The sequence below is a fragment of the Mauremys mutica genome, chromosome 6 (genome assembly GCF_020497125.1).
Source record: "Mauremys mutica isolate MM-2020 ecotype Southern chromosome 6, ASM2049712v1, whole genome shotgun sequence".
NCBI classification, from domain to species: domain Eukaryota; kingdom Metazoa; phylum Chordata; order Testudines; family Geoemydidae; genus Mauremys; species Mauremys mutica.
Genome location: NC_059077.1, coordinates 50,884,934 through 50,899,302, shown reverse-complemented (window position 1 = coordinate 50,899,302; position 14,369 = coordinate 50,884,934). Strand labels below are relative to the sequence as shown.

Below are 14,369 nucleotides of genomic sequence, written 5' to 3'. Positions count from 1 at the left end.
CATTTATAATAGTGTTAAATACATTAAAAAGTGTTTTTAATTTATAAGAGGAGGGTCACACTCAGAGGTTTGCTATGTGAAAGGGGTCACCAGTATAAAAGTTTGAGAACCACTGAATTAACCCCTCTGGAGCCTCAGGGAATGCGGGGGGGGGGTCTCCCTTCGTAGGATTGGGAAAGATATTGTTCTTCTCATGTGATCCCTCCCCCAGTGGCTAATTTTAAATGAAGCTACCCTCCCCTGACATCAATCTCCCTATGGCACTGAAATTAAATATAGACTAGAATTTGGCATTTGAGAAGTAAAAGGGATGGTAGCCCTAATGGAAAAGCTAACAGCCTGGCTCTTCTGCAAGCCTCAAACTGCTGAATGAGCTTTAGGGTAGGGAAGGCTGTGCCTCCCAAACAGCCTGGCCCTGCCCCCATCCGACCCACCCACTTCCTGCCCCCCAACTGCCCACCTCCCTCAGAATCCCCAACCCATCCTGCTCCTTGTCCCCTCACCATCCCCCAGAGACCCCACCCCTGCTCCCTGTCCCCTGACTGCCCTGACCCCTATGCACTCCCCCACCCACTGAATACTGACAGACCCCCCCGGAATGCCCACAATACAACCTCCCCATTCCCTGTCCCCTGACCGCTCCCCCAACCTCTGCCCCCTCCCTGTCCCCTGACTGCCCCAACCCCTATCCACCCCCCCACTGAATCCTGACAGATCTCAGAACATCCACAATCCAACCCCCCCCCCGTTCGCTGTCCCCTGACCGCCCCCCCAACCTCTGCCCCCTCCCTGTGCCCTGACTGTCCCTGGGTCTTCCTGCCCCTTAGCCAACCCCCCCGGCCCTTACCCCCGGCTCCCCCCTCACCCAGAGCCTCAGCGCATCCAGCAGCTTCCCTCGCCAGCGGCAGCGTGGCTCCAGCGGGGACTGAGCTCCTCCTCGCTCAGAGCCGCGTGGTCAGGGGGCGGGGCTGTGAGCTCCAGGCTGAGCGGAGGGAACTCAGGCCCAGCTGGAGCTTGCAGCCCCGCCCCCTTACCACGTGGCTCTGAGCGGGGCGGGCTCAAGGGCCCTGCCGGAGCCACGCTGCAGTGCTGTTCAGGGACGCTGCTGGATGTGCTGAGGCTCCGGGGCTCGTGGCGGAGGCAGGGTCGGACTGGGGCCGGAGCCTCAGCCATTCTCGTGGGGGCCCCTGTGGGGCCTGGGGCAAGTTGCCCCGCTTGCCCCCCCCCCTCTGGGCGGCCCTGGATCTCTCTGGGTTCATGCTGATGTTTCACCAGTCCTTCTGCCCTCCCTCCAACTCCTTGGTAGCTGGGGAAATTGCAACTTGTTTGCTTTTGACTGAGTGCACAAGTCATCAGCTCATTTCTGTTTCCACCACTCTTCAGCTCAAAAGTCAGTTTCCTTCCTCCGGAGCTCCTACAACATAGTCACTGAGCTAACAGTCTATACAATCTATTCCATTTTTAAAATAAGCAATGTTTCTTTGGTACTGGATAGAAAATTGAGGAAAAAGTCATAAAATGAAAATCTGTAAATACAGTGGATTTGTCTAACCACAAACAAAAGCACTATTTGTTAGGTTCAAAGGCTGCCCAGCAAAGCAGAGCATATTAATGACAGTTGGTGAAATTCTGGCTCCTTTGAAGATAATGGCAAAACTCCCCTTGATTTCAAGAGGGCCAGCACTTAACTTTTCAGCAATATGGAGTTTGTTTGTTTTTTCTCTTCTCAAAAAGCTTGTTTAGAGCCTGATCTTACACCATTAAAGTCAACAGGAGCTTTGCAATTAACTTAAATGGGCATTGCAGCAAGACCTGAGGCTGTCAGTGAATTCCAGCATCTTCCAGTGTGCCATGTCTCAGCAGAGCAAAGCATCTTTCCTCCTCCTCCTCCTTCTCTCCTATTGTCTTTAAATCCTGAATTGACATGGCCATCTTTTCCTTAATTTCAGTACATCTATAATAAAACATTTTCTTCCTGTCATACAATTTAAGTTCAATCCTGTGTATGCTTATTTGCAAAAGTAGTCATTACACCGGTGACTGATTATTTGTATAAGGGGTTTTATAGGCATTTGTTACTGTGTTGTGTTTAGCTTCTTGTTCCCTATCCTTTTCAGTTCTTTCTGAATACTGAATTCCATTAATAAACCTGCCCCCCCTCAAAAGAGTTTAATCAAAGGAAAGCAGCTGGCTGGTGCCTCACACAATATTTCATTAGCTGCTATTGATTGATTCTGATGCCCCTCGGAAAGACTACTTCACTCCAGTGCAATTAGAAGTAACCGCTGTGTCCAGGATAATTGTCATATACAATACATACAGAACACAATATTAAAGAGTTATATACAGAGCAATTCATATGTGATGAAAGAGGTTCCCAAAGGTGTCTGCTATAAAATTTCACTAAAAATAAGGAGTCCTCAAGTTATATATGTTAATGTAGGCGAAGAGGGAAAAATAAATCATGCAGGAGATCAAAGTTTGCAAAAAATTTTGAAATGTCTCTCTCTTTTTGTCAGTCAACTGTAGTCAAGTTGTAGAAGCAATTGCCTGAGGGAGGAAGCATGTTACACAGTTCTCAGGCCACCTTCATTGGTGCTACCAGAGGCTTTGTGTGTTTTTATCCTGTCCAGCCCAGCATTTAAAGAGATGTGCTTTCCAAGCAAGCTAAAAAGCGGATGTCTATGGTAGGGAAAGTGGAGAAACTGTGTTTTTTCAGTGAAACAAAAAGGTAACTTTATCTTTAAAATGCTGAGGAATACTGATCAAAAAACCCCATCATGCTCTAGAGCTCTCTATCGTCTTAGAGTTCCCTGTGGCACCTGTATGCTGAATCTCCACTGACTTCTTAGGATAAGAAGGGTATGTGAGTTAATCACTTGTTGGTTTCCTTCCCTTTGATTAAATACTTTTGAGGGATGCAGGGAAAACCATTTTTATTGTGTGTATGTTTATGAAATATAGATGGACTTCCTGTTATCTTGAGTTGGAGCAAATGAGGCCACTCCAGAACATTCCTTTGAAAAATTCTGTCTTTTTTCTCTCTGTAGGTCATCATGGCAACACGTTTCTTTTAACAGTGCTGTAACTATTCCCATTAATTAATATGGTCTCAGAAATGTGTGACTGATATCTTCCAGCAAATAATGAGTTTTACCCTATAGTCTTTACACAGGAGATATATATGGAGGATGGGGGACAGAGGGAGGGGGATATAGATGCAAGACTCTAAAACCACAAAGTCATGTTAAGTTCTCAGTTGACTTAGCTTGGTTTTCTAATAAAACTGAATTCTGATAATGTAGTCGATTCAGACTTTCTATTTAAAAACTCACACATGTCATGCCATTGTATTTCCAGTTTCGGATTTTAGTACATATATTTAAATATAATCAAATGGCTATTAATTAGTGCTGTTTGAGTTTGTTCAACTATTTATAACTTCTTTCTTTCTTTCTTCTTTTTTTGGGCCCAGAATCTGATGAAGAGGAGCCAACTTCAGCAGGTAAGATAATCTTATGATTTAATCATATTAGCCATTATAGATGGTTCTAGGTTTAATTTTAACCAAGGTGCTCTCCAAAGTATGACACTATGGTACGTGCCTTTGAATTTAGGGCTAGTTAACTTCAGTATCAGTGCCTTTCCCTCCTATTTGGTCCCTCCTTTTGACAGTTCTTTGGTTTATATTAGAAACATTGAGTATGCCTAGACTTATTTCAGAAGAACTGATTGACAAATAATTAAGATATTTGACAACACACTTGCAGAGTCTAGTTTGGAAACTCCCTGAACGTTGTTCTAGGATACAAATTTGTGGCTTACCCTTATGATTAAGCTTAATGACCTCAAATTAATCAGGAATCCACTAATTTGATATTAAAAAACTTTAATACACACAAGCTTAGTAATAGTTCTAGCATATGTGAAGGAACATTAGTAGCATGTTCAGAAGAAACAAGGAGCCTAGGGTAGCAGAAAATAAATTGTAGGGATGAATGAGAGGTAGAGAGGGAGGATATGTACAGGGTTTAGAGCAGTAGTATAGGGCCTTGTCTATATTACAAACAAAGCTACATCAGCTAGGAGTGTCAAAAAGTCACACCCCCAGCTGAAGTAGCTATGCTGGCAAAACTTTCTAGTGTAGATGTAAATATAATGACAGAAAAGTGCCTTGGTAGGCATAGCTAATGTCGTTTGGACAGATGGCAGCTATGCCAGCAGAACACCACCTTCTCTGCGCATATGCTATATCTCCACTGGGGGTCTTTGTTGACATAGCTATGTCAGGTGAGGTTCTGTAAGTACAAATATGGCCCAGGATTTGGGATACCTGGTTTAAGTCCTTGCTCTGCCACTGACATCCTGTCTGACCTTGGACAAGTCACTTAGTCCCTCCGAGATGCCGTTCACCATCTGTAAGATGGGGGAAATACCCAACCTCACAGGAAAATATATTAAAGAGTGTGAGGAAAATACACTAAAGAGTGTGAGGTGCTCAAATAGTATGATATTGAGGGAAATATAAATAATTAAGAAGGGGAATAAAAGTAAGAAGGGTAAAAGGTAGGCAGAGACGTAGAATAAGCAAGAAAGAGACTACAAGTGGGAAGAAGGAAAGGAGGCAGATGAAGTTGCTTAATAAAAGGAGATAGTGTCAGATTAAACTGTGCAAGAGCAAAAGTATGATGGAGATTAGAAAGAAGACAAGGAGTCAAGAGGAAAAGAAGAGTTTGGATAAGAGAATTTAAATTGCTTTAGCATGTTTAAAGATATTTTTAAATCATTTTTAAAAGTTCCAGCCTTCTGAGAATCCATTGTAGCAGGACCTTCCAGCATTACAATTTTGTTTAATATATCTTAATAAGCAGCTATTACACATTTTCAAATAAAATAAATGTCAAAAGCAGACATAGCTATTAAAGTCAAAAGCTATTAAAACCATGGTTGTGTAAGCCACACACCTGGGTGTGGTGTTCTGTCTCATCTAGTGGCATCGAGACCCCTTAGAGAGTTAAATGAGTCTGCTCTACAGCCTTAGCTAACAGCCGGTTGGCTTTTAGCCCATGCTGTAGAGGCTCATGCACTAAGCTCCAGAGGTCCTGGGTTTGATCCCACCTGCCAATGACTGGGATCTGTCAGAGTTACAGTTGTTCCAATTTTTGCATTAAAAATGGAAACAGTCATATTTAACCTTCTGCAACTGTATTAACCATGCTTTTTTTTCACTAGTATGCTGTGAGTTTGTGGGCATAAACATACATATATTTACACAATATAGAGCTAGCTTGTGCCAGCTTGTGCACAATATAGAGCATGCAGACACTCGCACAAGTAGTCCCATTGCAAAAAATCCTACCAGGCATATGAATCAAAAGGGGGGGAAAAACCACAATGCTTTCAACTCATAAGAAGGCCTGATAGTGAGCATCTTGGAGTGCTGCTAGACCTGCTAAATGGGATTTCACGGGTTTCAGAGCACCCTGAGAAATTGTGTACTTGATTTCCCCAGGAGCACCTTTCTTTTTAAATAGCATCACAGAAGAGTGTAATTTCAGAAAGCTTTTTGTTTTTTGTTTTGCACTCCAGTGTAACACTGTGCCCTTCATCGGTATTTTGGAATATTTCTTCCAAATAAAACATGTGTTCGATGGAGCTGAGCTCATAATTTGCAATGAAGTGTGTGTGTGTGTGTGTGTGTGTGTGTGTGTGTGTGAGAGAGAGAGAGAGAGAGAGAAATGTAGATGCTTTTCTGCTGGTGGAATATCCCTAAGCAATTCACAAGTTCCTTGAATTACAGTAATTCATTATTGATGAATATTTTTGCAAGGTTCCATGTTAAACCAATTTAAATTCTCTTATCCAAACTCTTCTTTTCCTCTTGACTCCTTGTCTTCTTTCTAATCTCTCTCTAAATTCTCTTATCCAAACTCTTAATCATGTATTTGATTAAATGGTCACAAATATTTGAAATATTTCAAATTGAAACTGTTGCTTAGTTGTGATCAAATAAGCAGCCCAGTGTTTTGTGTATTTTGGGAGTGCCTAGGAATCTCAGGGCATGGGGAAATTTACCAGCATTATTTACTGGTATAATTATATTGTTACAGTCACAACGGTATAAATCTCCATATAGATACGCCAAATAAAAGTGGCCTCTTTGTGGGACATAAGCTAATCTGAAAAAAAAAACATTATTCCAAGTAAGTGTAGCCATGTGAGGTGTTGTTTTGGTACAATTGTGATATAATTATACTGGTATAGTAATGCCAGTAAATTTCCCCAAGTAGACAAAGCTATGGACCAGGACTCCTTGTGCTAGATGCTGCATAGACACAAAATGTTATATTGTTTCTGTTCCATGGTCTGGATAAGTGCACAAATGTTTCTGGTACGAATCCTTCCAACAGGTGAATTCACAATATGGGTTGAAATTCACTTATTGAAAACATTTGTGCCAGTAAAACTCAGCTACTCTAAGTGTTCACAAAAAGTATATACACAAGGAGAACAAATCTGACCCAAGCAAATGCATTTTAAAATTTGAATTAATATAATGGAAGCAGTTTGCATTACCCACTCTGGTTTATATTGCTAGATATATCATGTCATGCTTCAGGTCCTGATCCAGCAAAGCTCTCTATGACTCTCTCTATGCTATCATAGAATCATAGAAACATAGAATCTCAGGGTTGGAAGGGACCTCAGGAGGTCATCTAGTCCAACCTCCTGCTCAAAGCAGGACCAAACCCAACTAAGTCATCCCAGCCATGGCTTTGTCAAGCCTGACCTTAAAAACCTCTAAGGAAGGAGATTCCACCACCTCCCTAGGTAACCCATTCCAGTTCTTCACCACCCTACTAGTGAAAAAGTTTTTCCTAATATCCAACCTAAACCTCCCCCTCTGCAACTTGAGACCATTACTCCTTGTTCTGTCATCTTCTACCACTGAGAACAGTCTAGATCCATCCTCTTTGGAACCCCCTTTCAGGTAGTTGAAAGCAGCTATCAAATCCCCCCTCATTCTTCTCTTCTGCAGACTGAACAATCCCAGTTCCCTCAGCCTCTCCTCATAAGTCATGTGCTCCAGCCCCCTAATCATTTTTGTTGCCCTCCGCTGGACTCTCTCCAATTTATCCACATCCTTCTTGTAGTGTGGGGCCCAAAACTGGACACAGTACTCCAAATGAGGCCTCACCAGTGCTGAGTAGAGGGGAATGATCACATCCCTTGATCTGCTGGAAATGCCCCTACTTATACAACCCAAAATGCCATTAGCCTTCTTGGCAACAAGGGCACACGGTTGACTCATATTCAGCTTTTCGTCCACCGTAACTCCTAGGTCCTTTTCTGCAGAACTGCTGCCCAGCCATTCGGTCCCTAGTCTGTAGCAGTGCATGGGATTCTTCCGTCCTAAGTGCAGGACTCTGCACTTGTCCTTGTTGAACCTCATCATATTTCTTTTGGCCCAATCCTCTAATTTGTCTAGGTCCCTCTGTATCCTAGCCCTACCCTCCAGCGTATCAACCACTCCTCCCAGTTTAGTGTCATCTGCAAACTTGCTAAGGGTGCAGTCCACACCATCCTCCAGATCGTTAATGAAGATATTGAACAAAACCAGCCCCAGCGCCGACCCTTGGGGCACTCCACTTGATACCGGCTGCCAACTAGACATGGAACCATTGATCACTACCCGTTGAGCCCAACCATCTAGCCAGTTTTCTATCCACCTTACCGTCCATTCATCCAGCCCATACTTCTTTAACTTGCTGGCAAGAATACTGTGGGAGACTGTATCAAAAGCTTTGCTAAAGTCCAGAAATAGTACATCCACTGCTTTCCCCTCATCCACAGAGCCGGTTATCTCGTCATAGAAGGCAATTAGGTTAGTCAGGCATGACTTGCCCTTGGTGAATCCATGCTGACTGTTCCTGATCACTTTCTCCTCCTTTAAGTGGTTCAGGATTGATTCCTTGAGGACCTGTTCCATGATTTTTCCAGGGACTGAGGTGAGACTGACTGGCCTGTAGTTCCCTGGATCTTCCTTCTTCCCTTTTTTAAAGATGGGCACTACATTAGCTTTTTTCCAGTCATCCGGGACCTCCCCCGATCGCCATGATTTTTCAAAGATAATGGCCAATGGCTCTGCAATCTCATCGGCCAACTCCTTTAGCACCCTCGGATGCAGCGCATCCGGCCCCATGGACTTGTGCTCATCCAGCTTTCCTAAATAGCCCCGAACTACTTCTTTCTCCACAGAGAGCTGGTCACCTCCTCCCCATACCGTGCTGCAGAGTGCAGCTGTCTGGGAGCTGACCTTGTCTGTGAAGACAGAGGCAAAAAAAGCATTGAGTACACTAGCTTTCTCCACATCCTCTGTCACTAGGTTCCCTCCCTCATTCAGCAAGGGGCCCACACTTTCCTTGACTTTCTTCCTGTTGCTAACATACCTGAAGAAACCCTTCTTGTTACTCCTAACATCTCCGGCTAGCTGCAACTCCAAGTGTGATTTGGCCTTCCTGATTTCACACCTATCAATCTCTCTGACTCAAAAGGGACCACCAGAACGTCCAGTCTGACCTCCTGTATATCACAGGCTACCAACACCAGCCAGCCCTGTGACAACTAAACCCAACGACCAAAATTAGACCAAAGTATTACAGTCCAGATGAGACAAAACTATTATGTGCCACAGTTTATGCTGCAAAGGAAGGGGGAAAGCCTCAAGGTCACACAAGGCAACACTAAACTTTAAGATTGTAATTGGTCCCACTGACTCTATAAGCATGGGCTTAATCGGGGCCTTAAACAGAAAGCAGTGAATCTGTGGTCCAGAAGCTCAGTGTAAGTTGTGACCAAAAAATACTCCATCTTGTTCCTAAGGAAGTCAAAATCAAAACTGTCATAGACCTCAATGGGCACAAGATTAGGCCCAGTCTTCTAATCTTATTGATGTAGTGCTATTATATGGAAATAAACTTAAAATTAAAAGAAAAAAAGCCTCTCATATATGTGTTGCTTGGTCAAAGAAATTACTCCGGGGTTTCTCCTATTATGCACAGAATGCAACTATTCTTTAATCCATTTCAGGGTATAAATTAACATTTAGATAAACAATTTGAGATCTTTGGAAGCTTTTTAATTTATAGTTTCTGTTCATTTTGCTTTAAGGTATGACCAGATGGTATTGTTCTGAAAGTAATAGATTGCAACATTCTTATGGAAGTGTTTTTAATACAATTATTTTCCCAGCTTTTATTGGCATTTAGAACTCTATGTTTTGCATAAATCAAATAATCCTTCCCTATAATACTGACTCAAACATTTTTCTTGTTGATGAAAGATGCATGTTTATAGATTTATATTAGGGGCCTGATCCTAAGCCTACTGCAGTCAATGGGAGTCTTTCCATTGACTTCAATAGGAATTGGATCAGACCCTAAAAGAAGGAAGCCTTGTAAAGAGAGAACCTTAAATTTCTTTCAGCTACTGGAAGTTTTTTCTGAAGCGCAAGTGTTTTCTTTCTCTTCAAAGAATGCTTGTACTTTACATCTTTCATCTAGTTTGTGGTACTTGTTTGGAAGGAGTATAATTAACCTTATCATGCCAGGGGAGTAGAGTTAACATGGAAGTGATTTTGGAGGAACGTAAGGACATTTTCATAATTTGCAAGGCTCAGGGGTAATCATTTATCATTCACAATCATAAGATATTTATGATTGTACTCTGAATACTTTTCTTCAGGTATGACATTGGACTTTTGTAGAACAAGGACTATGCTATCAATCACAAAAGGTGAAAAGATACATTGTATAGTTGGGGGAAAAAAGGACAACTGATAAATAACAATTCTAATACAAATAACCATCCATACTTTTCCCCAAATGATACCGTTCTTGAAGCAGTAATATCATGATTAGATATTTCTAATGCCATAGTGATGGTCATTAGTGTGACAGGTTGGACCTCCCTTCTGGGCTGCTACCTGATGTACTGGGATTTCACTGAGCCTGCCTGCTCCACTAGCCTGGGCTCCCTCTCCCTGTTTTGCTGAATTAGGCTGTCTGGCCTCTGGCAGCACACACACAGGTAAGAACTCACCAGCTGTAGAATCACACAGAGTCTGCCAACAGCTCTCTATGAGGAGGCTCAGCAAGGAAATCGCCCAGCACTCAAGTACAGCTCCCCTCTGGAAACTACACCCAAAATAACATTGTCTTGCACTGTAGAGAAATCTATACAAAGTAAAAAGAACAAGGAGTACTTGTCTTTTTGCTGATACAGACTAACACGGCTACCACTCTGAAACCTATACAAAGTAAGCTCATAAATTCTCCCCCTCCCTCAATGTGGAGGAAGATATGTACAACTCCACCCCCCATTGGAAATTGCACAAACTTGGTTTAATAATAACCAAAACAAGTTTATTAACTATAAAAGACACATTTTAAGTGATTATAAGGGATAGCAAACAGAACAATGCTGATTACGAAGCAAATAAAACAAAACACGCATACTAAGCTTAAGATCTTAAAGAGACTCGTTCCAGGAAGTAATTTCTCACCCTAAGGGTACGTCTACACTACAAGACTATTTCGAATCTACTTAATTCGAATTTGTGGAATCGACCTTATGAAGTCGAATTTGTGTATCCACACTAAATACACTAATTCGACTGTCTGAGTCCACAGTAACGGGGCCAGCGTCGACTTTGGAAGCGGTGCACTGTGGGAAGCTATCCCACAGTTCCCGCAGTCCCCGCTGCCCATTGGAATGCTGGGTAGAGCCCCCAATGCCACCTGGGGGAAAAAATGTGTCGAGGGTGGTTTTGGGTAACTGTCATCATTCAACCGTCACTCCCGCCCTCTCTCCTTGAAAGCGCCGGCGGGAAATCTGTTCGCGCCCTTCTCTGGTCGGTTACAGCTCGGACGCCACAGCACTGCGAGCATGGAGCCCGCTGCGATCATCGCTGCACTTATGGCCGTTGTCAACTCCTCGCACCTTATCATCCACCTCTTCCACAGTCAGCTGCTGAGAAATTGGGCGAGGAGGCTCCAGCAGCGCGGTGAGGACAGGAAGTCACAGAGTGGCGCAGACCTCTCAGAAAGCAGGGTACGCCACGCAGTGGAGATCATGGTGGCAATGGGTCAAGTTCATGGTGTGGAATGGCGATTCTGGGCCCGGGAAACAAGCACGGACTGGTGGGACCGCATAGTGCTGCAGGTCTGGGATGAATCACAGTGGCTGCGAAACTTCAGGATGCGTAAGGGCACTTTCCTTGAACTCTGTGACTTGCTGTCCCCTGCCCTGAAGCGCCAGGACACCCGGATGCGAGCAGCCCTGACTGTGCAGAAGCGAGTGGCCATAGCCCTCTGGAAACTTGCAACGCCAGACAGCTACCGGTCAGTAGCGAACCACTTTGGCGTGGGCAAATCTACCGTAGGGCTTGCTGTGATTCAAGTAGCCCATGCAATCATTGAGCAACTGCTCTCAAAGGTAGTCACTCTAGGAAACGTCCAGGTCGTCAGAGATGGCTTCGCCACGATGGGATTCCCAAACTGCGGTGGGGCTATAGATGGGACTCACATCCCTATCCTGGGACCAGCCCACCAGGCCAGCCATTACATTAACCGAAAGGGCTACTTTTCTATGGTGCTGCAAGCACTGGTGGACCATAGGGGACGTTTTACCAATATCTACGTCGGGTGGTCGGGCAAGGTTCATGACGCGCGTGTGTTCAGGAACTCTGGTCTGTTTAGACGCCTCCAGGCAGGTATTTTCTTCCCGGACCACAAAATAACGGTTGGGGATGTGCAGATGCCTACAGTGATCCTCGGGGACCCAGCCTACCCGCTAATGCCCTGGCTCATGAAGCCCTATACAGGCGCCTTGGACAGTGAGAAGGAACTCTTCAACTACCGGCTGAGCAAGTGCAGAATGGTGGTGGAGTGTGCTTTCGGACGTCTCAAGGGGAGATGGCGGAGCTTACTGACTCGCTCGGACCTCAGCGAAAAAAATACCCCCGTTGTTATTGCTGCTTGCTGTGTGCTCCACAATCTCTGTGAGAGCAAGGGGGAGACCTTTATGGCGGGATGGGAGGTTGAGGCAAATCGCCTGGCTGCTGATTACACTCAGCCAGACAGCCGTGCCGATAGAAGATCCCAGCGGGAAGCGCTGTGCATCCGGGAGGCTTTGAAAGCTAGGTTCCTCGGAGAGCAGGGTAACCTATGACTCTCCAGTTGATTTACAGAGAAGCTGAACCTGAGCCTGTTTCAGTGACTGTTGACTTCGATCTGCGGTTACATACCCCGTTCTCCAGGTTTCCCCCTTCCAACACACGTTTTAAAATAAATTTAATGGAACACTGATTATTAACAAAGTTTTCTTTAATTATGAATTCCTGTTCAAGGGTTGAAACATGGACGCAGACTGTGGTGGGTACGGTGTGCACTGATGTACAGACCGCTTCTACACTAGAGGAATGACAGGCTCCTGCTCCTACAGCGGTCTCTGGGGGGAGGACGGTTGCAGGTGGGTGTGCAGGAAGGGGTGGGTTTGCAGGAAAGGGTGAGGGGTGCCGTCTTTGGGACGGAGTTTGGATGCAGGCTCTGGGCTGGGGGTTGGGGCGTAGGAAGGGGTGAGGGGTGTGTGGGAAGGGTGAGTATGTGTCCGTGGATGAGGGCTCTTGCTGGGGCTCAGGGCATCGGAGAGGCTCGTGGCTAGGGTGGAAGGGCTTGGTAAGGGCAGCCTGCCTTGCCATTTGTGGAATGGCAGGCGCTAGGACCCTGGGGCAGCATACACCTCACAGACTGACCCGGGGCAGCATACACCTCACAGACTGACCCTGGTGCCTAGTGACTGCAGTCTGTGTGTGTCCTGCTGTTGATCCTGCCCCCAAGTCTGTACCCTGGTAATGGAGGCTGTCCTATGCAATTAAAAAACCCCTCCCCCCCCTTCACACAAAGTCTTCTGACAAGGAAAACGTGACGGAAACAGTGAATAACAACAAACTACTCTTAATACTCAACTACACAGTGGGGGGATGAAACTTGGATTTGGGACTGGGTGATCCAGGAAGGGAAGCACTTCTCAAAATTTATGGCATGAGAGCTGTTTGGTACATGAGCGCTCTGCTGGGGTGGAGTGACAGTTTTCACGGCCCCTAGTGCCCCTCCTTCTTGTGATTTTGGGTGAGGGGGGGACAGGACTTTGTGGCGGGGGAGGGCGGTTGCAGATACAGTTCAGGGGGGCTCTCTCCTCCTGCCTGCGGTCCTGCAGAACATCTACAAGGCGCCGGAGCATGTCCGTTTGCTCCTTCATTAGCCCAAGCAGCGTTTGAGTCGCCTGCTGGTCTTCCTGCCGCCACCTGTCCTCCCATTCGCTGTGTGAGCGCTGGTGCTGACATAAGGTCTCCCTCCACTGTCTCTGCTCGGCCACCTCGGCTCTGGAGCAGGCCATCAGTTCCGAGAACATGTCGTCCCTAGTCTTTTTCTTTCGCCGCCTAATCTGCGCCAGCCTCTGTGAGGGGGAAGCCGGGGCAGTTCGTGAAAGAGCCGCAGCTGTGTGATGGGAAAAAGGAAGTGATTTCCTTGAAAAGATACATGTTTGCGAACACTGAACACAGTCTAGTCAGTTTCTGTGAACAAGACCATACAGGGCACCTAATCTCACGAGCTCTCAGGACAAGTTCGAGATTTCGGAATACGCTCTCATTGGCTGCGGTCGTGCACAGGAGATCGGACAAGCGGGGCGGTACAGCTGAATCCGTGTAGCAGCCAGGCCTGGTAAGCACTACACTATAGGCTGCTTAACAGTTAATGGATAGCTGTGCCCTCCCGCTGAAGGCAATCTGGAAAGCATAAAGTCTGACCCTGTTCCAGCCCCTCGCGGCTGTGCCTGGGAAAGATCACTGTATGCTTTTCCTCTGCGGCCTCCAACACGTGGCTGTTAAACGAAGGTCATTGCTATGCAAAGTAAAAGTCAAGCATTCACAATAGTAACAGTACACTAATTGCCCTAATTAGATGCAGCAGTCGCCGAACGAGATTACCCTGAGGCGGGTCACTCGGAGAGAGAGAGAGGATGCTGCGAGAATCCCTGCACAGACCAGGACCGTATGCTGCCATGCTGGTGGAGGCAATGATTCCGCTGTACATTAGGATGGCCTGGCGCGGAAGAGTGTGCTTCCACGGAGCACCAAATAAGGCACCTCTCCCCAGGAACCTCCTGCGGAGACTTTTCAAGCTGCTCTACGAGAGCTTCGTGGAAGTGTCCCAGGAGAATTTCTGTTCCATCCCTATATGTGTGGACCTTCTTTTTATATAGTTTTATAGGGAAAAGTTTTTATATAGTTTTTATACATTTTTTAT

At 45.5% G+C, this 14,369-nt stretch overlaps 1 protein-coding gene across 1 annotated transcript in view; it reads left to right on the top strand.

Moving 5' to 3' along the window:
- EDIL3 (EGF like repeats and discoidin domains 3) overlaps window positions 1-14,369 on the top strand; it is a 427,756-nt gene that overhangs the window by 143,447 nt on the left and 269,940 nt on the right. Inside the window, exon 3 of the mRNA XM_045022223.1 lies at window positions 3,476-3,505. Coding sequence (XP_044878158.1) covers window positions 3,476-3,505 — 30 coding nt within the window. The remainder of the gene's footprint in view (window positions 1-3,475; window positions 3,506-14,369) is intronic.